Below are 21,681 nucleotides of genomic sequence, written 5' to 3'. Positions count from 1 at the left end.
AAGATAAACAAATAGTGTTAGACACCCACTTAGAGAGTCTCTGAGTCGACACGGGCAGTCCTCTTTTAGACTCCGAATAGCACTGGAACAGTCTTTCGGAGCGGCTAGAGTCTCTAGTCCTGTCAAGGTAGAAGGCCAGGGCTCTACGAACGTCCAAGGTGTGCAGGGCTCGCTCGGCATCGGTGGTCGGGTTCGGGGCCAGAGTCAGGAGAACAATGTCCTGACACATGTGGAACATAGAAACAACTTTGGGCAAGAAAGTAATGTCTGTTCTAAGAACTACCTTGTCCAGGTGAAATCTGAGGTATGGTTGGTCTCTGTGCAAGGCACAGAGCTCGCCCGCACGGCGGGCAGAGGTGATGACCACCAGAAAAACTGTTTTCCAAGTTAGCAGTCTGATGTCCGTGGTGGCCAAGGGTTCGAACGGTTTGGACTGTAATGTTCGTAGCACCGCATCAAGGCTCCAGGCCGGGGGTGGTAGAGATGCCTGCGGATGGAGGTTACTGCATCCCTTGAGGAAACCCTTCACCAAGGGGTCCTTGAAAAAGGAGGGCTTCCCATTGAACTGAAAAGAAGAACAGATGGCCGACAAGTAACACTTGACAGAGGTGAGACAGAGGCCTGAGTCGATCAAAGACATCAAAAAGTCCAGGACCACCGGTGTCGTGACTTGGGCTGGAGACAGTTGTCTGCTGGCTAGGAACCGGATGAACTTGTTCCATTTTAGAGCATAGGACTTCTGAGTAGCTGGCTTGTGGGCAGCCAGGATGACTCTGCGTACGGGGGACGGTAGCCGTGCTAGGGATGGATCCTCCATGCTACCAGGGGAAGGGTGTCGATGTCCAGGTGTCGAACCCGACCCTCTTGAACTGTGAGGAGATCCAGTCTGTGCTCGATCCGGAGGAAGTTGGCCCGAGAGAGGTGGAGGAGGCAGGGAAACCAAGGTTGTCCCGGCCACCATGGAGTGATCAGGATGGCGTCCGTGGCATCCGATGTCATCTTGGAGACTGTCCTGATGATCAACGGGAAGGGGGGAAAGGCGTACAGCATAACCCCCGACCAGAGGAACCCGAACGCGTCCCCGAGGGATTGTTCGTTCGGCGTTCGGGAGCAGAACTGGGGACAATGGGTGTTGTGGACAGTCGCGAACAAGTCTATTTGTGGGGTTCCCCACCGACTGAAGAGGTCGAGCACCGTGTCGGGGTGGAGTCTCCACTCGTGGCATTGAGACGGAGACCTGCTGAGGAGGTCCGCCAGGTCGTTCTGGATGCCCAGCAGGTGCACTGCCTGGAGCAGAATGTTCCGGTCTATGCACCAATCCCAGACCTCGAGTGTGATGTCGAGTAGTGTGCGCGATCTGGTTCCTCCCTGTTTGTTCAGGTAATACATGACGGTGGTGTTGTCCGTCCTGAGCTGAACAACCTTGTTGGATAGGGAGGACTCGAAAACCCTCAGAGCCTTCTGTACCGCCAACAGCTCTAGGGCGTTGATATGCAGCCTCCTTTCGTCCTGGGACCACTGGCCTTTGGCCCACAAGTCTGTGGTGTGGGCTCCCCATCCGTCCTCTGATGCGTCGGTGGTCAACACAACCTCCGGCTGGGGTTGTGAAAAGGGCATGCCGGCGCAAACGTTCCGGGAGTCGAGCCACCAGTGGAGGGAGCGGGCGACCGGCCTCGGGATCGTGAGATGACATGACGGGTGGTCTGCCTCTGGGTCGAAGACGGACAGGAAGCAGGACTGGAGAGGTCGGGGCCGGAGCCTTGCCCACAGTGTTACGAAGGTTGTTGACGCCATATGCCCTAGGGCTACCTGGACGTCCCTGGCAACGACTCTTCTTTGGCCGACACATCTGCCGATGGCCCGGGCGAGGGTTCGGAAACGGTCGGAGGGCAAGGATGCGACACAAGTGTTTGAGTTGAGGGTCGAGCCGACGAACCTTATGCGCCTGGAGGACAGTAGTTGAGACTTCTCGAGGTTTACGACCAGTCCCAGTCTCTGTGGGAGCTCTAAGGTTTCGGCAATGTGACGGCTGAGCTCTTGGTCTGATGGCGCCACAATCAGTCAGTCGTCTAGGTACGGGAAGACTCTGATGCCCCGGCGATGTAGATGGGATACTACAGGTGCCATGCACTTGGTGAAAACTCGAGGCGCTATGGACAGACCGAACGGGAGGACGTTGTACTTGTAGGCATCGGTCCCGACGGCAAAGGCTAGGAACCTGCGGTGACTCTCGCGGATGCTGACGTGGAAGTAGGCGTCCTTTAAATCGATCGTCGCAAACCACAGGCCCTGGTATAATAAAGGCAAGATAGAAGCAAGCGTTACCATACAAAAATGCCTGTAGGACAGATAGGCATTCAGGGCTCTTAAGTCTAGTATAGGCCTGATACCCCCATCAGCCTTGGGGACTGTAAAATAGCGAGAGAAGAAACATCTAGGAATGTCCATGGCATCTATCGGTAAAATAGCGCCTTTTGCTAAGAGGGTGCGTACTTCGTCGAGAAGGGTGTCCGAGGGAAGGGTGGAAAGGAAAACTCCAGTTGGTGGGAGTTCTTCGAATTCAAGGGCGTAACCCCTACGGACGATGGTAAGTGCCCAAGAATCGGTGGAGATCGAGGCCCAGACGGTGGAAAATGGCCTCAGTCTATCTAGAAAGACAGGAGAGGAGGGGGTGACGGAGTACGCGGCGTCCCCTCAGTTCCTCTTCTTATTTTGTTCGGGATCCTGCCTCCTGTAGCCTTTTTTGTACTTGGAGCCAGAACGACGTCCCGAAGAAGAAGAGGATTGGGAGGGATAGCGCTGTCTGGACTGGTCCTGACGCTGGAATGGGCGGTCCTGCTGATAGGGTCTCTGGCCCTGGCCATACCACTGACGGATGCCTGTAAAGCGTTTACGGGAAGAAGCCTGAGGAGAGGACGACATACCGTGTTTCTTGGCTGCGGTCCTCATCCTATACTTGAAGTTCAACTTCTCATCCGTTTCGCGGTGGAAGAGGCCGTCCTCATCGAAGGACATGTCCTCGATTGTGGAGCGGGCGTTTTGGTTCAAATCGGAGGACCTCAACCATGCATGCCTCCGCAGGGCGATGGCTGCTGACATTGATTTTGCGGCACAGTCAGTAGAATGTCTTGCCGATGTGATGATCCAGTTGCCAATTGAATGTGCCTCGTCTCGGACCTCAGAGAGGATGCCTTGGGAGTCGTCGGGAAGGTCCGGAATGAGGGGGGAGATCTTCTCCATAAGCCATTGTATGTATGCGCCCATACACGCGTTGTAATTGGCTACTCTCATCCCCAAGGCCGAAGAAAAATAGGCCTTCTTAGCGAGGGCGTCGATTTTCTTAGCCTCTCTGTCCGACGGCATCAAGGAAGCTTTAGGAGTGGAGGCGCGCTGGGAACCCTCCACAATGGCCGAATTCTGGCGCGGATGTTCCAGTAGCCATGTCGGGCACGGAGCCACTCTGTACAGGGATTCAATCTTCCTGTTACTAGCGGCTGTCGATGCTGGGGCTGCCCATGAGCGTCTGGCTAGCTTCTCCAATGAAGGGAGCAGAGGAATGGCAGGTGAAGTGGGGAGTTTGCCGTGAATCCTCCTCTCATCCTCTGCCTGGGCGAACTGGATATCGAGAGCATTCCCCATTTTAATCACGTGCTCGGCAAAGGTGCGTACGTCATCCGAGGGGGACACTGCACCCGGCTGGGCAAACTCCTGATTAGATGGCCGATAGTTGTCGTCAGAAGAGGCATCTGAGTCGTCTCCAGGATGATAGTGTACCTGAGAGGATGTCTCCTGCCTTGACTCCAGATCGACGACTTCAAGGTCGGTGGCCGCCGAAACGCGGCTAGGCGGAGCTGTCGCCGCGCAGGAGCGCCTGGAAGATGCACGTGGTGCAGGCCTCTCGGCAGGCGGCCCGAAGCGGGATCTGATGGAGTCGCGGGGGACCGCCATGTAGTAGGTGTCAGTCACCTCATCATAGAAATAGCCTCGGAGGGACGTGGAGGAGACGGTGAGGCGGGACGGTATACCAGAGCACGATGGACCACCGACGTGGGCATCGGGGTGGGAGATCGCCTGTCCTCTCTCGGGCTGGCAGGTGATGCTGGCTCGGAAAGGTCCATAATGATGTCCTCCGGAGCATGACGGAATGTCGAAAGAGGCCGGGACCCGGTTGGGGAAGTGCTTCGGCGCCCGGGACGGGTGTCGACGGTCTCGGGGGTCTGGAGAGCTTTAGCCGCGGAGCGAGAATCAGAAGGCCTCCGGTCGGCATCCGATGGCTCTCGGGGGGTCTCCTTGTGCCTGGACCCGTCCGTATCCCGTTTCTCAGAACGGTGGCGCTTGGCGGCCGAGTGTCCTCCCTCCGGGGACCTCGTACGGGACTTTTTTGAAGCCGAAGGCGCCAGCGGCACGGTGGCCTGGGCCTTGGCAGGGTCTGGAGATTTCAAGGCCTTGGTGGTAGAGGCCTGAGGGACAGAGGATTTCGAGGCAGAACCCTTGTGGGAGCTCGAATCCTTGTCTGAAGCGCGGCTCTCCTTTGAGCTCTTCTTGCGCTTCTCCTGTCTATCCTTCTTGGAGGATCGAGGTGCGCCTTCCAACGGGGCCTCGGTGTCCGGGGCATCCAGGGAGGCTCGAGGAACGGATGACGAGGTGGGAGCAACATCTCCAGCCCTCCCAGGCTCGGCGGGTACAAGTTGGGCAGGAGTCTCGGGCAAGGTCGGCAACGGGTTTGCGGCCGTGGAAGGAGCCGGTAGGGAAGACATAGCGCCCGCGGAGAAGACCTTCGTATAGATAGCGGCCTTTAGTCTAGTCTCCCTATTTTTCCTGGCCTGAGGGGCTAAAGATTTACACAAGGCACAGGATGCAGGAACATGCGCCTCGCCCAAACAAAGAAGGCAAGCCGAGTGGGGGTCTTGACCGGGAATCTTACCCCCGCAGACAGAACATTTCTTAAAAGGAACTGATGGCATGGTCCACTCACAACTCGTAGTCAAACAGTCCGAGGTCAATGCCGGTCCGGGAAGATTGCCAAATCAGAAGGAGCAAGCAAAAACACAGTCCAGAGTCCAAGCCAAATGGTCAATAACGGTTAAGCAATAGAGTGGTCAAATAACGGTCCGAGGTCAAGAACGTGATTCCAAACTGAGATTTCCAACAGCGAAGTTCCCTAAGCAGCTAACGCGGCGGAAAAAAGGAACTGGGGAAAGAGCGGGAAGGCAGGGGCTTTATAAGGGATGGGCGGAGTTACCGCCAAAAAGTTTCAACATGTTGCAAAGAGTACTTTGCCTAGTGATTCCAGAAGTTTCCGAAGGCACTGCGCAGGTGCAGTACAACCCATTTGTATGATTCGCAGAGACCACGAAGAAGAAAGGGTTATAAACATTGCTTCCATGATTGCCTGGGGCATTATGAGCATTTTATCTGACAGACAAAAGGGGACTCCAAGGGCCTAGATACCAAATGTGACAGGCTTGTAGATTGGGTGCTGTGTGCAGCATACCTTCTGTGAAAGGAATGGGCATATTGCAGCCTTGATGGTCATGAGGAAAGAATAAAAAGAACACAAAACAAGGACCTTCAGTCAGAGCACTTATTTTTAAAGTATAATCACCAGAAGGTGGAATATTCACTGCATTTGGATATCTTCCTTATGAATGGCAGTAAACCTGGGAGGAATCACTTTGGTGATATGTAAGGATTGTAGCTCCTCCTAGAGGCAGATCATCACTCATGCAGTGAAAAAAAATCCAGAGGCAAATCTGCAGAATTAGTCAGCACTGTGTGTTATATTACAAGTGTGTATGAGGCAGTCATCATGAAAAATTGTGCTGCGGATGCCCTGGGTTCTTCATTTGTTTTATTTGTTTAAAAAAGCAAATCACATTCTCTTTCTGATGGAACTCAAAGCAGCTAAATAATAAATATAAAGATGGGATTTCTGCTGACTTCTGTTAAAAGAGCATTACTAACAGGGAATTTTTAAATCACAAATTTTACTCAAAACTATTTCCTGTCTTCTGCAAACTTAAAAATGACTGACTTAAATTACTATTTCCTAGCAGTCTTATGTAGCAAGAAGGTGAGAGTCCCCTTTGCTATGCCTGTTGTTAAACAACTGGTAGTCAAACTCCTTTGGACTCCTATTTCATGGGCATTGTGTTTGTTTCATTGCCTCCTCCTGCTCAGTCCTGCTGTGGAGCTCTAGGAACACCAACCACTCTGTGAAAAATCAACAGCCTTTCTGATAAGGGGGAAGAGCCCACACATAGCAAGGTTGTTGACACATATCATATGACAAGGAAGGGAAGAAAGATAAAGTACATTTTTCACTACAAAATAGGCACACAAAGAGTAGGGAAACTATGTCCACATAGCCCATATTTCAACATGAGTTTTTGACATGCATGACTAATGCATATAGGGATATGGTGGGAATCATATGCCTTCCCAAACCATTTTTGCAAGCCTGAGCCCATGTATCTCCCCAAGACAGCTCCAAAAACTATCCCACCAAGTTTTGGTGGCAATCCACACAAAACAGCGAAGAAGAGGTTGGGAAAGTGTTGCCCAAGCCCCACTTTTGCATCCCTGAAGCTGCAAAATTTCCAAAGCCCCCTGAGCTTCCCAAAAATGTAATGGGGAAGGGAAAGGGACATTCAATTGACTTATTTTGATTGAAAATAGCCTTACATTCCCCCAAACCTCCCATGAATGTGGCAGTTTGTCTTCCATTTTCCTAAATACCTCCCAAACCTTGAAATCGCATGTTTAACAGCGCAAGTGCCAATTACCTGAAAATAATAATTATTATTATTATAAATTTTATTTGTATTTCCTGCCTCTCCCTGTAGATTGAGGCAGGATTAAAGCAAAGAATAAATAGCACAATACAATACAAAATACAATATTATCTAAAAATACGGTCAATAAAACAACAGCAATATTACTACCAATCACTAAAAAGGCCAAATCGTCATCAATTTTCCATGCTATCAGATCAGAGTGGGAATCAGCTATAAAAGGTCAGGTGGATAGGCCTGCTGGAAGAGATCCATCTTAAGTGCCCTTTTAAAGGCTTCTAAGGTAGTAATGAGATAGATCTCATCCGGTAAGTTGTTCCATAATTTAGGGGCTGCGGCTGTAAATGCTTTATGGAAAATTGTAGTTAGTCTAGTTTTCATATGTTCCAATAGTTTCCTCTCTGATGTTGTAAGAGTGCGGGGCAGACTGTGTAGAGAGAGGCGTTCCCTTAAATAACTCGGGCCCAAGCCATGTAGGGCTTTAAAGGTAATAACCAACACTTTGTATTGTGCCCAGAAGCTGATTGGCAGCCAATGAAGATATTTTAATATTGGAGTAATATGATCAAATCTTGATGTCCCTGTGACCAATCTGGCTGCAGCGTTTTGGATCAATTGAAGCTTCCGAACATGGTACAAATGTAGCCCCATGTAAACCAGTATTACTGCTTCAAGGTCCCTCTGGGCCAGGTAGGGACACAGTTGGCGCATCAACCGAAGTTGGTACCAAGTACTCCTGGCCATTGCCTCCACCTGAGATGACAGCTGTACACATGAGTCCAGGAGTACTCCCAAACTGCAAACTTCATCCTTTAGAGGAAGTGTGACCCCATCCAGGACTGGTTGGTAAATCTCCTTCCCTGGACCAGGAGTACCTATCGCAAATAGTCCTGATATGTAACTACCAGTAAACCCAGATACATGGGGGTAAACTACAGGTGAATATGGAGTCAAGACTGACCCCCCTACCTCCCATAGTTATTCACAAGAAGGAAATAAAAGCAAAGCAATGTATTCTTCATTTGGCAATACAAACCAAACCCAGAAACCTTAGTCTATCTGTACATACATAGGGATCAAACAAATATTCAAAATTATTCATAGAATCATAGAAACATAGAATCGTAGAGTTGGAAGAGACCACAAGGGCAATCCAGTCCAACCTCCTGCCATGCAGGAAATCCAGATCAAAGCATCCCCGACAGATGGCCATCCAGCCTCCGTTTGAAGACCTCCAAGGAGGGAGACTCCACTACACTGCTAGGAAGTGTGTTCCACTGTCGAACAGCCCTTACTGTCAGGAAATTCCTCCTAATGTTGAGGTGGAATCTCTTTTCCTGCAGCTTGCATCCATTGCTCCGGGTCCTAGTCTTCGGAGCAGCAGAAAACAAGCTTGCTCCCTCCTCAATATGACATTCCTTCAAATATTTAAATAAAGCTATCATATCACCTCTTAACCTTCTTTTCTCCAGGCTAAACATACCCAGCTCCCTAAGGCGTTCCTCATAGGGCATGTTTTCCAGACCTTTCACATTTTAGTCGCCCTCCTTTGGACACGCTCCAGTTTCTCAATGTCCTTTTTGAATTGTGGCGCCCAGAACTGGAAACAATATTCCAGGTGGGGCCTGACCAGAGCAGAATATAGTGGCACTATTTCTTCCCTTGATCTAGACACTATATTTCTATTGATGCAGCCTAAAATCGCATTGGCCTTGTTAGCTGCCGCATCGCACTGTTGACTCATGTTCAACTTGTGGTCTACTTGGGCTCCTAGATCCCTTTCACATGTTGTCTCCTTAAGCCAGGCGTCCCCCATCCTATATCTGTGCATTTCATTTTTTCGCCCTAAGTGCAGCACCTTACATTTCTCCCTGTTGAAGTTCATTCTGTTAGCTGTGGCCCAGCTTTCTAGTCTATTCAGGTCATTTTGAATTTTGATCCTGTCCTCTGGAGTATTAGCTATTCCTCCTAATTTGGTGTCATCTGCAAATTTGATAAGTATTCCCCCAATTTTTTCCTCCAAGTCATTGATAAAGATGTTGAACAGTAATGGGCCCAGGACAGAGCTCTGTGGGACTCCACTGGTCACTTCTCTCCAGGATGAAAAGGTGCCATTGTAGAGCACCCTTTGGGTTCGTCCGGTCAACCAGTTACAAATCCACTTAACAGTTGCCTTGTCCAGCCCACATTTTACAAGCTTGTTTGCAAGAATGTCATGGGGAACTTTGTCTAAGGCCTTACTGAAATCAAGATATACTATATCCACAGCATTCCCTTCATCTACCAAGCTGGTAATTTTATCAAAGAAAGAGATTAGATTTGTCTGGCATGACTTCTTTCTCTGAAACCCATGTTGACTTTTTGTGATTATGGGCCTTCTAGATGTTCACATATTCTCTGTTTAATGATCTGCTCTAGAATCTTTCCTGGTATTGATTTCAGACTAACCAAAAACCTGTTAAAAAACGAGAAGAATCCTGGACTGAAGAGAATCTTCACAGTTCAGGAGTGATTCTGTCCACAATTCACATGTGATTGTTTTGTGCAGAAAACAGCATTTTCCTGCACACATAAAAATGTTTTCTATGTAAAACAAACATGTGCAAATTTTACACAGCATAAGCCCCAAATTGTGAATAAGCTCCAAAACCACATCATTTTCAGAATCTTTCTCACAGTAGGGAGACTTTTTATTAAAAAAAAAAAATACTCATTCCTTCCTTCTAGAAGAAACTTAGCGAAGAAGACTCACTCCAACGCTTGACAGAGGGGTCTCATTTGCACTGGGCTTTCATAGAGCCCTGGTGGCACAGGGGTTAAATGACGATACTGCAGCCACTCATTCACAAAACACGAGGTTGTGAGTTCAATACCAGCCAGGGGCTCAAGGTTGACTCAGCCTGGCATCCTTCTGAGGTCACTAAAATGAGTACCCAGCTTGTTGGGGGCAGTTAGCTTACACATTGTCAACTGCTTGGGGAGTGTTTAAGTGCACTGATAAGCAGTATAGAAATGTACTTGATATTACTATAGAGGGGCCAGCACCATGGTCACCTAGCTGTTACTCTGAGAGGCTCGGAGTGATAGTGAACAAAGTCCTGGGATGGCAGCTGCCACCGCAGTGTTTTGTTGGAGGAGGGGGAAAGATCTCGCCCCAAACCTCGTGCAAAATATCGTGGGACATAGAGCTCTCACAATGTTAGCTGTGAGAACTGTCAGGGATATATGCCTGCACATGTGGCCCACAGCCACTGGTGACTGAGACATCCTCACAAATCACCCACCCTCCCTATATTGTGTTATGGAGTGGGCACCATATCCCTAGACGTCACCTGGTTGCCTTGAGGGGCTGGGATGGAATTTTTCCATTGTATTGGAGCTTGGGTTTTTCACCTTCTCAGGGGATATTGAGTTTGGAACATATATAGTTTTGTTATCCTTGGGCTTTCACTTTTAGCTACTCTCTAACTGTTCTGTGTATGGCTAGCTATCCAATGTTATTGCCTACTCGAGATACTCATAGTTAATACATGGAGCCTTGTGGTACTAGGGTGTACAGGTACTTACATCTATCTCACATATGCTGCTTTGTCACAACTTGCAGATATTCCCTCTACCTGAATGTACATTTATTGACTTTGATTAATTTACAAGGCAGTTATGATTTATTTATGATTTTATGATTTATTTATGATAACATTTGATGGATTTATAACAACATTATGGATGATTTAGAATGTCATTATGATTGATATATGATGGTATTATGATTTAGTTATGATGACATTATGAATGATTTATGATGGCAATATGATTGATTTACGATGGCCTTTTGATTGATTTATGACCCCTTTATATTGCAATAAAGTTGTGGCCATTTTATAATCTATATGATGGTGTCCGCTCCTCATTGTCACAGCACAATTACATCTTTAATCCAGTGTGAAACTCATAGGGTTCTTTGTAGGATGAGACAGTGAGGCCAAAACAGATGGGCTAAATAGAGCAACTTCCGGCCACTTTGGGGCCATGGCATTTAGACAACGCACATCCCCAAAGTGCCTGAAAGCCACTTCAGAGCCACTGAGGCCTCTAGCAAAAGAAGCAGATTTAATCCGCTCCTGCCAGCAGCCCACTTTGGGAGTGAGCCATCAGGTCACCATGTTCCCAGAGCAATTGAGACCAGCGCAGCCAGAGAGCACTTCTTCCAGGCTGTCTGCTTTGTCCTGAGTTCTTTAAGTACTTTTTATATTGTTAGGGATGGAGATGAAAATTTACATCATGAGGACTGGAGATGAATATTTGAATTTCATAGTTTGAGGACTCTTTCCTATTATCTGAAGACAACAGACATAATACCAGACTCTTAATACCCATAGCTTTTCCCCCTTCCATGTATACTTTTTAAAAAACATCTTTGCCTGGTTTTGAAAGCTGATGCTGATATCATTCTTCCTATTTGGTTGGCTTAATAAGGAAATTACTACAGTATGGACCTTGATGTAGTTTTGTGTCAGAGGAACCAATCCCTGATATTTCTGGATCTTATGCCATTGCTGAGGTATTACCATGATAGATAATACAGTGAAAACCACACGGTAATGTGTAAAAGAGGTTAGAGAGAAACTAATAATATAGAATCTTAATGCTGAGCTTTAAAAACAATATTAGAATGGAACTAAGATAAATACTGAGCACTGAAGAAGAATTACATGCAAAACAGGATTTAGTAGATCAGGATTTTGATGGCCAATTTCAAAAGTAAATAAAAGCATGGGAGAGATGTTGGCTGAATTTTTTAAAGTTCAAAATGAGTAATCCCAAAGGGAAAACTTCTAGATTTTTTAAAAGATGCAAGAGTCCTCTGAGACAAGCAAATGGAGAGATGAAAGTGTATTCAATTGCAACTTTAAAATGATTGGGTGATGCCACATCTTTGGCTCCTCAAGAATTTTTCCACTGGAGCCAGGGAGCACCCAGTATATTCATAGGAATAAATGTCACACTTGCATCAGAAGGAAAAGTTCTCTGCATAAGCTTCAGAGGACTGCTAAGATGACAGCCAAGAAATTCCTAAGCTGCTTTAAGTAGCCACATATCAGATGACTTGAAACTCAGCATATTGGCATGAACAGCTGAGAAGAATACTGAAATAGGCAGAGAATCCTAACTGTTCTGTAACCCCAAAAATTAACACTAAAGATATTTGAATCTTTTTAGTATTTATAACTGCAATGGAATGATCAAATACTTACTTCTCCACACCAAGGCCATCTCCAGGCCTCAAGAAAACATGGGATTTGAAATCCAAATTAGGGGAGTTTGGTATAATGTACATATAGATCTTGCACAAACATTGGAGGTTCATCAGTAAGACAGAAATCTTATCATTTAGAAAATGTAATTCAGCAAACCATATTCATCTGAATTTGTAAAACAACTAATTTCAATAGAATCCACTTAATTTCCAGTACTAAAATAAGCAAAAGCCAAAGCAGAAGAGGTGATGAAAATTCACAATCTGAGTTCCATTCTCTTGAAATTGTTGCAAAAGTAATTCTGGGGTCCCAACTGAAGGACATGCGTATACCCACATGTCTTCTTTAAGTGAAATTAGCAGCTTCATAGGAGATGGTACTTTTGATCAAGAAAAGAGAAACATACAGCGCGCCCGCGCCATACGCGGCCTTGAGCATACGCGCCTGCACCGCCACATCGCCGCGCACGAGCCCCATTGTTTCCAATGGGGCTCGAGCATAGGTGGAATTCGCCTTACGCAGCGGGATCCGGAACAGATCCCCGCGTAAGGGAAGGACAGACTGTATTATCCCACTCCTTCCCAGATGGTTTATTATATAGGGCCTAACTATATGTTGTATGCCTTCAAGTCATTTACAAGTTATGGAGACTTTAATGCAAACCTATCATGGGACTTTCTTGGCAACATTTGTTCATAGGGAAGTTTGCCTTTATCTTCCTCTGAGGCTGTGAGATTGTGACTTGCCTAAGGTCACCCAGTGGGTCTCCATAGCTGAGTGAGGATTCAGACCCTGGTCTCCCATGTCATATTCTAACGCTCAGATCATTATGTCATGCTGGTTCCCTGGGCCAAATGGGTATCATGTCATATTCTCTGCAGGATTATTAAAATGTACATCATAGGGACTATAGGAACTATAACACAGAGAGATTTATGGCTTTTCTCTGTGTGACCATAAATATTCCCCTCCCGACAACAGGAAGGGAGGTCCTATTGATACCAAAACCCATGCTAGATGAGGTTGTGGGAACAGCACCTGGAAAGGTGATGGTCCCACTGAGAGAGGCATACTCAGTACACACACTTTGCCTCAAAGGGTTATTGTAAGAACAAAATAGTCAAAGGATTTGGAATGCTACCATTAGTTCACTAGAGGTCATACTCATTATCAGGATGGATAAATAAGGACATAAACATTTGTGTTTAACAGCAGAGAGACTCACAGAATTTCTCATTGCAGTCAATTGCACAAGTTTATTTTACACAAATATGTATCAAGTAGCTGGCATAGAACCAGTGGCTAATTTAATTAAATAATATTCTAGGTGGGGTAGGAGGAAGGGAGTGTATGCATGAGTGCCAGTGTGAGCCCTGCAGACTATACAGCATGGGTAGACAAAGTGTGGGCCTACACAATTTCCATCCGCCCTCACCAGCATTATCAATGGTGAAAAATGCTGGGAGTTGCAGTCCAACAATATGGAAGGTCATGCATCACTCTTCTCTTGCTTTAACTATTATGTTGTCCTAAAGCAGGGCTTACCAGTCTTTTTGACTCACTGAGCCCTTATTTCTATGGCGGAGCCCCTAAGAAGCCTACCCTATGTCTTAGAAGTTAATGGTATTTAGGAGTATATATAAGAAAGTCACCCCACTGTTCTTGTGGGGGATCCGTTCTGGACCCCCCCCCCCGCCACAATGGAAATCCGCCGATATTCAAGCCCTATTGGCTTGAATGGTGGCTCGCCCCCACAGGCACCCTCCCCATTTTAAGTCTCTCCGTTGGCCCCTTGCAAGTAAACAAGGGACACAGATTCAAAGTCTGCACAAATGGAGGGTGACTGTATTCTTATTCTTTAATTTCATTCAATTTTTATTTCCTTCATTTTCCTGGAGCGGCCACAGAGAACCTGTGAAGTGCCCACTGAGCCCTAAGGGCTCCTCAGAGCACAGGTTGGGAAACACTATCTAAATTGTAGTAGAGGATCTTTTCTCATTTATACACTGCCTTTTTTTCTTTTCTTTTGCCCTAATAGTCATGCTACAACAGGGGTGGGCAGCTTTGTTGAAGCAAACGTGAAGAGTGCTAGGAGCTGCAGTTTAGCAACAAATGGAGTTCTGCATTTTGCACCCTGCTGTAAAGGGGCATATGGGCATGGATTTCTGCAGAATATTAGTTCCTACCTTTCTTTAAATTATTTAATTGTCCTCAGTTTAGCAAAACTGCTCCTATTCCTTGTTGTGGTTAACTGCCCTGTGGATGAGACATCTCCAAAACCTCCTCCACTACTCTGCTTAGTTCCTGCAAACTCATACCCATAATAGAGTCCATCCATCTAGCATGCGGATTTTGTCTCTTTCTACTTCCCTCCACATTTCTTAGCATTTATTGTTGTTTTTTTCCCCAGTGAGTTGTGCCTTCTTGTGATGTATCTGAAGTACAACAGCCTAAATTTTGTCATCTTGGCTTCCAGGGAGATTTCTGGCTTGACTTGCCCTAGGACCCATTTATTTTTCTTTTTGGCTGTTCACAGCATCCTCAGAACTCTTCTCCAGCACTATATCTCAAATGAATACATTTTCTTCCTATCTTCTTTCTTAACTGTCCAGCTCTCACATCCATGCATGGTAATAGAGAATACAATGGCTTGTATGATTCTAACTTTTGTGCTCAGTTATCTATCTTTGCATTTTGGGATCTTTTCTAGTTCTTTCATAGCCACTCTCCCCATTCTTAACCTTCGTTTGATTTCATGGCTGCAGTCCCCATTTCTATCAATGTTCGATCCCAAATATGAGAATTATTTTACTATTGCTATTTCTTCATTGTTTAGATTAAATTTGTGCAGATTCTCCGTGGTCATTATTTCTTGTTTTCTTTATGTTCAACAGTAAGTCTGCTTTTGCACTTTCTTCCTTGATCTTCCTTAGTAGTTGTTCCAGGTCTGGGAGGTTTTCTGCTAGTATTATGGTGTCATTTGAATATCTGAGATTTTTGATATTCCTTCCTCCTATTTTCACTCCGACTTCTTCTATGTCCAGTCTTGCTTTTCTTACAATACAAGTCGAACAGGTAGGGGGATAAGATGCAGCCTTGTCTGCCCCTTTGCCAATATGGACCCACTCTGTTTCTCCGTGTTCTGTTCTGACAGTAGCCTCTTGTTCTGAGTACAGATTCCTCATCAGGACTGTCAGATGTGTTGGCACTTTCATGTTTTCAAGGGTATTCCATAGCCTTTAATGATCTATGCAGTCAAGGGCTTTGCTATAGTCTACAAAGCACATGTTGATTGTCTTCTGGAATTCCTTGGTGTGCTCCATTAGCCATTGTACAGTGCACCCGTGCCATGAGCAGATGCATTTTTCATGGATTCCAGCTTACGCGGAAGCCACTCGGGGAGGTAAACAACAGTGCACACACCGCCACATGCACGCATCCCATTATCTCCTATGGGGCTTGAGTATTGGCGAATTTTCCCTTACGCGGGAGGATCCGGAACGGATTCCCCCGCATAAAGAGCGGGCCTGCTGTATATTTGCAATGTGGTCCCTAGTGCCTGTTCCTTTTCTGAAGCCTGGTTGGAACTCTGGGATTTCTCTCTCCCTGTACAGTTGAGTCTACGTTGGCGAAATTTGAGCATAATTTTACTTGCATGGGAGATTTGTGCTATGGTCCTATAGTTGCTGCAGTTTTTTGTGTCTCCTTTTTTGTGGATGGGGATGTATACTGATCATTTCCAATCTGTTTGCCATCATTTTGTTTTCCATATCTGTCGACATATATTAGTTAGGACTGTAGTTGACTCTGCCAGTGTGGATTGCAGCAGTTTGATTGGGCTATCATCTGTTCCTGGTGATTTGTATTTTGCCATTTCCCTTACTGCAGCTTATACCTCACTTTTTAGAATTTTGGGTTCATCCTCATATGGCTCTTCATTTGACATGTCATTGATTTTATCATCTATTTTATATAACTCTTCTATGTATTGCATCCATCTTTTTATTCCTTCCTATTCCTGCTGGCCAGCAGATGCCCTGGACCTCTGACATCAGCATCCTGATTGACTGGCTGGATACTTCCAGGACCAGCCCTAACAGGTAGAGTGAGACCAACTAGCTAAGCTATTAAATGTTAAGGGGTCACCATAAGTTGACAGACAAAGCTTCCTTTTCATGCAGGCTAAACATGTGGTCAGTGAGATGGGGCATTGTTACCAGACATAGCCATAGTAGGATTGGATGTACACAGTCATCTCACATTCTTTACATTATGAAAAAGGTCCTTTGAACCCTGATATGTCTGTTGCTGGATAGTACATTAAATTTATAGAGGTTATTTGCATATTCACATAATGATTTGGTCTGCAGTCTCACACCCACTAACCAAGGAGTAATTCAATGGGAATTATTTCTGAAAAGGCAGATACAAGATTGTGCCTGTAGTGTTTCTCCAAAATTACCTGTTTATTTCCAACACATGCACTCCATATTTGCTTTCAATCCTGTACTTTCCAGGCTCGCTTGCAGGAGTAATCAGTTCTTCATTTTTGTACCTGGCAAATGAATGGAAAACAAACTGAAACAGTAAAAATGGAAAAACTGGTGTGGTTTGGACACAAAGGGGGAACAACACAAGTTGTCAACATCTATAAATGAATAAAGAAGTGATGCTATAGGAACAATGCAGATTTCTTAGCAAAGGTCTGTCTAAAATTAAATATATACATTTGGCCAAACACCAGAGCTCTCTCACTGGAAAGGCTAGATATCTCACAAAACTACAAATCTCAAAATTCCATAGCATTGAGTCATGGCAGTTAAAGTGGTGTCAAACTGCTTTATTTCTGCAACGTGGAAAAATCTTTCATCGAAGCACTGGCTTTTGCCTGTTAAGAACACTTTTACCAAAATCAGTCACCAGAGTTCTTAACAGTGACAGGAAAGGGAGGAACTTGTGTGTGGCTCAATGGCAGGGTACATTCTTTCCATGAAGCAAATCTCAGATCCATTGTCCAGCAATTCTAATTCTCTCTGAAATCTGGGGCCCTTTCAAACTACACAGTCGTAGTGCTATAACAGTCAGGAAAACAGCCAATGGAATCCTGGGGTTTGTAGTTTGGAGAGACAGCAAAGCTCTCTAGCTGAGAATTCTAATTACCCCTCCCTAAACTACAAATCTCAGCATTCCATAGGAATGGAAGCATAGCACTGTATTTGTGTAATGTGAAAGGCTTCCTAAGTTAGCTGTCAGTATAGATAATGTTAAGCAATGTAGAAAATACGTGGGAAAGCTACTGTTTTGGACTACAGCTCACATAATCCCACAGCCAGTAGGGCTAGCAGAAAAACTGTCTGGAAGATTCTGGAAGTTGTAGAACAAACAAGGAACATTTCCAAGCTTTGCTATACTAGGTTAAGCAGAGCAATAGTTTCACTTGGTATACAGTACCTCCCTATGCCCCATGACACATGGGAAGTGATCAATAACACATGCATGGGAGTTTTCAGGAAACTAACAGTCGTCGAACAAAAAAGTTCTAGTTGACTTTCCAGTATTTGATTCATATTTTCAACTAGGAATATGAGTCATTGAACTTCATGCTGCTCTATTTAAATCAGTGCAGGTTCTACCACTGATTTGTAGACTGAAGTAAAACATTCAAACAGAGGTTGTTAAGAAGTACATGTAGCACATCTTTCCCTTGCTCTCTGCTAAGCAATCAGCACAATGTGAAACAGATTCTGAGTTCTGAAATATCCTGTGTATGTCCATACTGCAGTACAAAGCCTGAAACTTTTCTCCCTTTAGCAGCAATGTCAACAGAACCCATCCAGTGTGTCTTTGAGGATTATAAAGAGGTTTTAACATAGTCATTATGTATGTGACACTTAATAGCTGAGCTGAGGCAACCAAATGAAAGCAGATTAGCACCATTTTGAGATTCCTGGAGAGGGTGAAAGCCTTACCATTGTACAACAGGAGTGGGAAATCCTTGGACGGTGAAGAAAAGCTTGACGGACATTCTTTCCCAAACAGTATGAGACCGGAGCCGTACCAGAATTTCAGGGGCTCGACTAATGCTCTCTTCAACAGAATACCTTTCCAGTGCCATTTTCTCTTGTACCTGGAAGCAGAAGCAGAAACACAAACAGAGGGTGAGGGAAGAAAGAATCAAAATAAGCAGAAATGATATGGAACAAATCTGTCCTGATGTGAACAGCAAGGGAGGAGAATAAGACATTCTTAATGGCCTATTCAGCAAACCCACAAGCTAAGGAAGGACTAAAAGAAGAAGACACTCTCACAGTACCATTCTCTGTATGGTGACTTTATCCAGTTGTTCTCTAGCAAGGAGCTTGGCTGTGCGAAGCTCCTCTTCCAAAGAAGCCAAGCTCTTGACATACCGGATTCTCCTCTGTTCACTCCAGTGCTGGGACCTTTGCTCCTGACTCCTGCGTGAACAGAAGAAAACATCAGAAAGGGTTAATCCAGCATTAAAGCTGTGATGTTGATACTGAAAAGTTATGGCAGGCCAATCAAGGCTGTGAAGTCACATTAGCTGCATTAAGGAGATAGCGGTTCTGCGTTCTGAATATTCTACATACACATGCTATACACATACATACATGTGGAGAAAAGGCAGATTGGAACTTTGGCAACATGTAATCAGAGTGAGCCTGGTAAAGACAATGGGAGCTTAGCCAAGGAAAGGTGGGGGCTAGTCCCAGGAACAAGTATAAATAGAAGAGATGAGTGTCAGTGAGTTAGATAGGGACAGATAGGGACAGAGCTTTGAGTTAGAGTCTGGGGTTTATTAGACCCTGAGGGGTTTTAACAGCCAAAGTGGCTGAGGTATATTGCTAAGAGAGGCAGTTGGATAGGGCTTTTGAGTATCCAGGTTAAGGACTGGGAGAGTCCTTGGTAAATGGTGTCCAGAAAAATCCCAAGGGATTACAGCCAGGGAAAGGCTTTGGTAATGTTTGAGTGGCAATTGGAACTAAGAGAATTCAAGTGTGAGAGTTTAATTAGGGTGGCTAAGGAAGTCACAGATTTCCAGAAAGGATATAAAGTTATAAGGAAACAATTACAAAGACAAGATAAAGGAACTGTGCAACAAATAAAGTATTTAAACACTGTATCCAATGTGAACACCATCCACTGAAAGAGATACTGTATTCAGCCTGACTTGTAAATAAATCTATTATTTTATTTCAACAAGCAGCTGTCCGGGGTGATTTCAAAAATATATTTAAAACTCTACCAACATTGAGAAAAGTCTTTTAGGTTTGGGACACATTAGATAGTGGGTGTGTGGCTCTCAAATAATAGTTGGTGCCAATCTGGGGGAAAATTTGGAACCCAAAGGACTGAAAAGAAAAGAGAGTTATAGTGCAGGAGACACTAGAGGGAGTCACAAATTCGAATGTCTCACCATGACAAATTGGTGGCAGAGAAAAAAGAAAAGGTTGTAAGAGATTTTGGCAGTGTCACATTGTCACCTTGACAATACACACACTCTATAATGGAGCAAGAAACTTGAGGAACAAATACATGCATGTCTCTCTTTTTCTAAATGCCTTTGCTATAAATGGCTTATCAAATTTAGACATTCACCCAGATTTCTGCAGCCAGTTGCCTTCCAGAGATCCTGGGCAGGCTGTCTTACAATGCTGGAAATGCTGTTGGATACAAATAGAAGGTCCCTGGTTGGGATTTTAACACACCTTAATGCCAAGATATTCAAGGGGTGTACATCTGCATCCCCTGTTGTGCTCACAAGAACCCCGGGGGTACCCAGTAAGCACATGGATAAGTGAGTACTTGGACATACTTCTCTCCAGCTAGAATCAGACACTCTGCTATCAATATACTACACTTGCTATCGGATCTTTGGTGGTCATTTTCCTCATGACACTGACAATCCAGCAGTAACAATCTTGTTCAGTGTTAGCAGGGAGAATGCAAAGATCCCTTCTGTGTACCTTCAAGAGATCCTGGGCAGGCTGGCTTATATAGTACAGCTTGCTGTGACTCTGTAGTGGGCATTCTTAACTATCAGTTTGTGGAGAAACAGAGCTATACCTACATACTAAACAGCCTTTAAACCATCCCCAAGAGATGGTTGTTCTGTTAGCAGAAAAGCCTCATGCATTTCAACCTATGTGTACCCTTAAGACCTTCTTCTAAAGGACAGCACATATAATCATAGAGTTGGAAGGGGTCTCATGGGTCATTTAATCCAATCCCCTGCTCAGTGCAGGACCTCCAGCTAAAGCATCACCAAGAGATACCGCCATTGGGGAATTTCTATCAAAAAAGATCCTCAGACTCTACATTCTAGCATTCAGATATGTGCTGAGTGGTGCTTTCAGGTATAAAAGTAGAAGCCTGTGACCTCCATCTTGCCTGCAAAACTGTTTTTGGTCACACTGCTTGACTTAGACCAGGACTAGGGAACCTGTGTCCCTCCAGATATTAATCAACCCAGTTCTCATCATCTCCAGATAGCCTAGTTGGAGCCAAGTATGAAGGGATTCATCAACATTGAGAGGGATGAAGTTTCTCTGTCCCAGTACAGATCAACTTGTAAAAGGAGGAAAGGGAGAATTGCTGATGCAGTAGTTAACAATGCCGCTAAAATAAAATTAAACATTAACATGTAGAGAAGTCCCCAGACTTGGGGCAAAGGAATGCTTTTATTGGCTTAAAGGAAATTTGCTCACAGAAACAATCATATCAATACTTGCAGTGTCAAAAAAGCCCAGTTGCCTGGCTCACACTAGCAAAAAAACTGCTATTCTCCACAGGGGATTATGTGCAAATACTGTGCCACCTGAATCCAATTTTTTGTTCAATGCATGGATATACATCTACTTCATATAGGGCAATATCCAATGAGAAGTTCCTCCATGCAAATATAACTAAAAGGAGTATTTCAATAGGATTTACATATAAAACCTTTCCAAAATGTTACATTTGTTGGTGTCTTACTATGCTATCCTTGGCAATGCTCAAAATCTCCCACCTGAGTTAAACATCACACTTTATGTCAGGATCTCTGATGTACAGAGACCATCTCTGTAGGGAAAGACCTACAAAGACCTTCTCTGTAGGGAAAGACATTGGACTGTCTCTGTATCATAATTAAGAAGAATTTTTCAAAATTAAAATGAGAAAGATGAAGTGGAGGAGAATGCCCAGTGACTCAAGTAAAATACATCTGTTTTCAGCAGGAAGGTAGAATGACCAGATTAGTACCCAGCTTCTAAAGTGACAAGCCTGCACAAATGGTCAGGAATGTCTTTAAACCCCAGCGGCTCATATATTAGGCATCGAAAATACCATTTAAGATTTCTCAAATGCCAAGACTTAGTTCAGATCTCAGGGAAAATAGTACGGCATATTCAAGGTATTTCTGAATTATACTAGGGAGAGTGGCATCCAGCAACCTCAGTCATGGGCCCTAATCTGAAAGAATCATGTGGTCTCCTGAAGAGACAGGACACAGAACTCCAATAATTTCTCCCTCTTTATTTTTGACATTCTATGGTTTGGTATCACTGATCAGATCCTAATAGACACTGATGTATTGCTGTGGTATGGCTGACAAAAACAGAGATAACTTA

General features: G+C 45.0%; 1 protein-coding gene across 1 annotated transcript in view; it reads right to left on the bottom strand.

The window, feature by feature from the left end:
• Positions 1–21,681, bottom strand: part of MYOM2 (myomesin 2) — a 103,570-nt gene that overhangs the window by 64,507 nt on the left and 17,382 nt on the right. Inside the window, exons 4-6 of the mRNA XM_042446093.1 lie at positions 18,366–18,538; positions 18,022–18,179; positions 16,515–16,607 (exon numbers count right to left, since the gene is read on the bottom strand). Coding sequence (XP_042302027.1) covers positions 16,515–16,607; positions 18,022–18,179; positions 18,366–18,538 — 424 coding nt within the window. The remainder of the gene's footprint in view (positions 1–16,514; positions 16,608–18,021; positions 18,180–18,365; positions 18,539–21,681) is intronic.

The sequence above is a fragment of the Sceloporus undulatus genome, chromosome 1 (genome assembly GCF_019175285.1).
Source record: "Sceloporus undulatus isolate JIND9_A2432 ecotype Alabama chromosome 1, SceUnd_v1.1, whole genome shotgun sequence".
Taxonomy (NCBI): domain Eukaryota; kingdom Metazoa; phylum Chordata; class Lepidosauria; order Squamata; family Phrynosomatidae; genus Sceloporus; species Sceloporus undulatus.
This window is presented reverse-complemented; position numbering and strand designations above follow the sequence as displayed.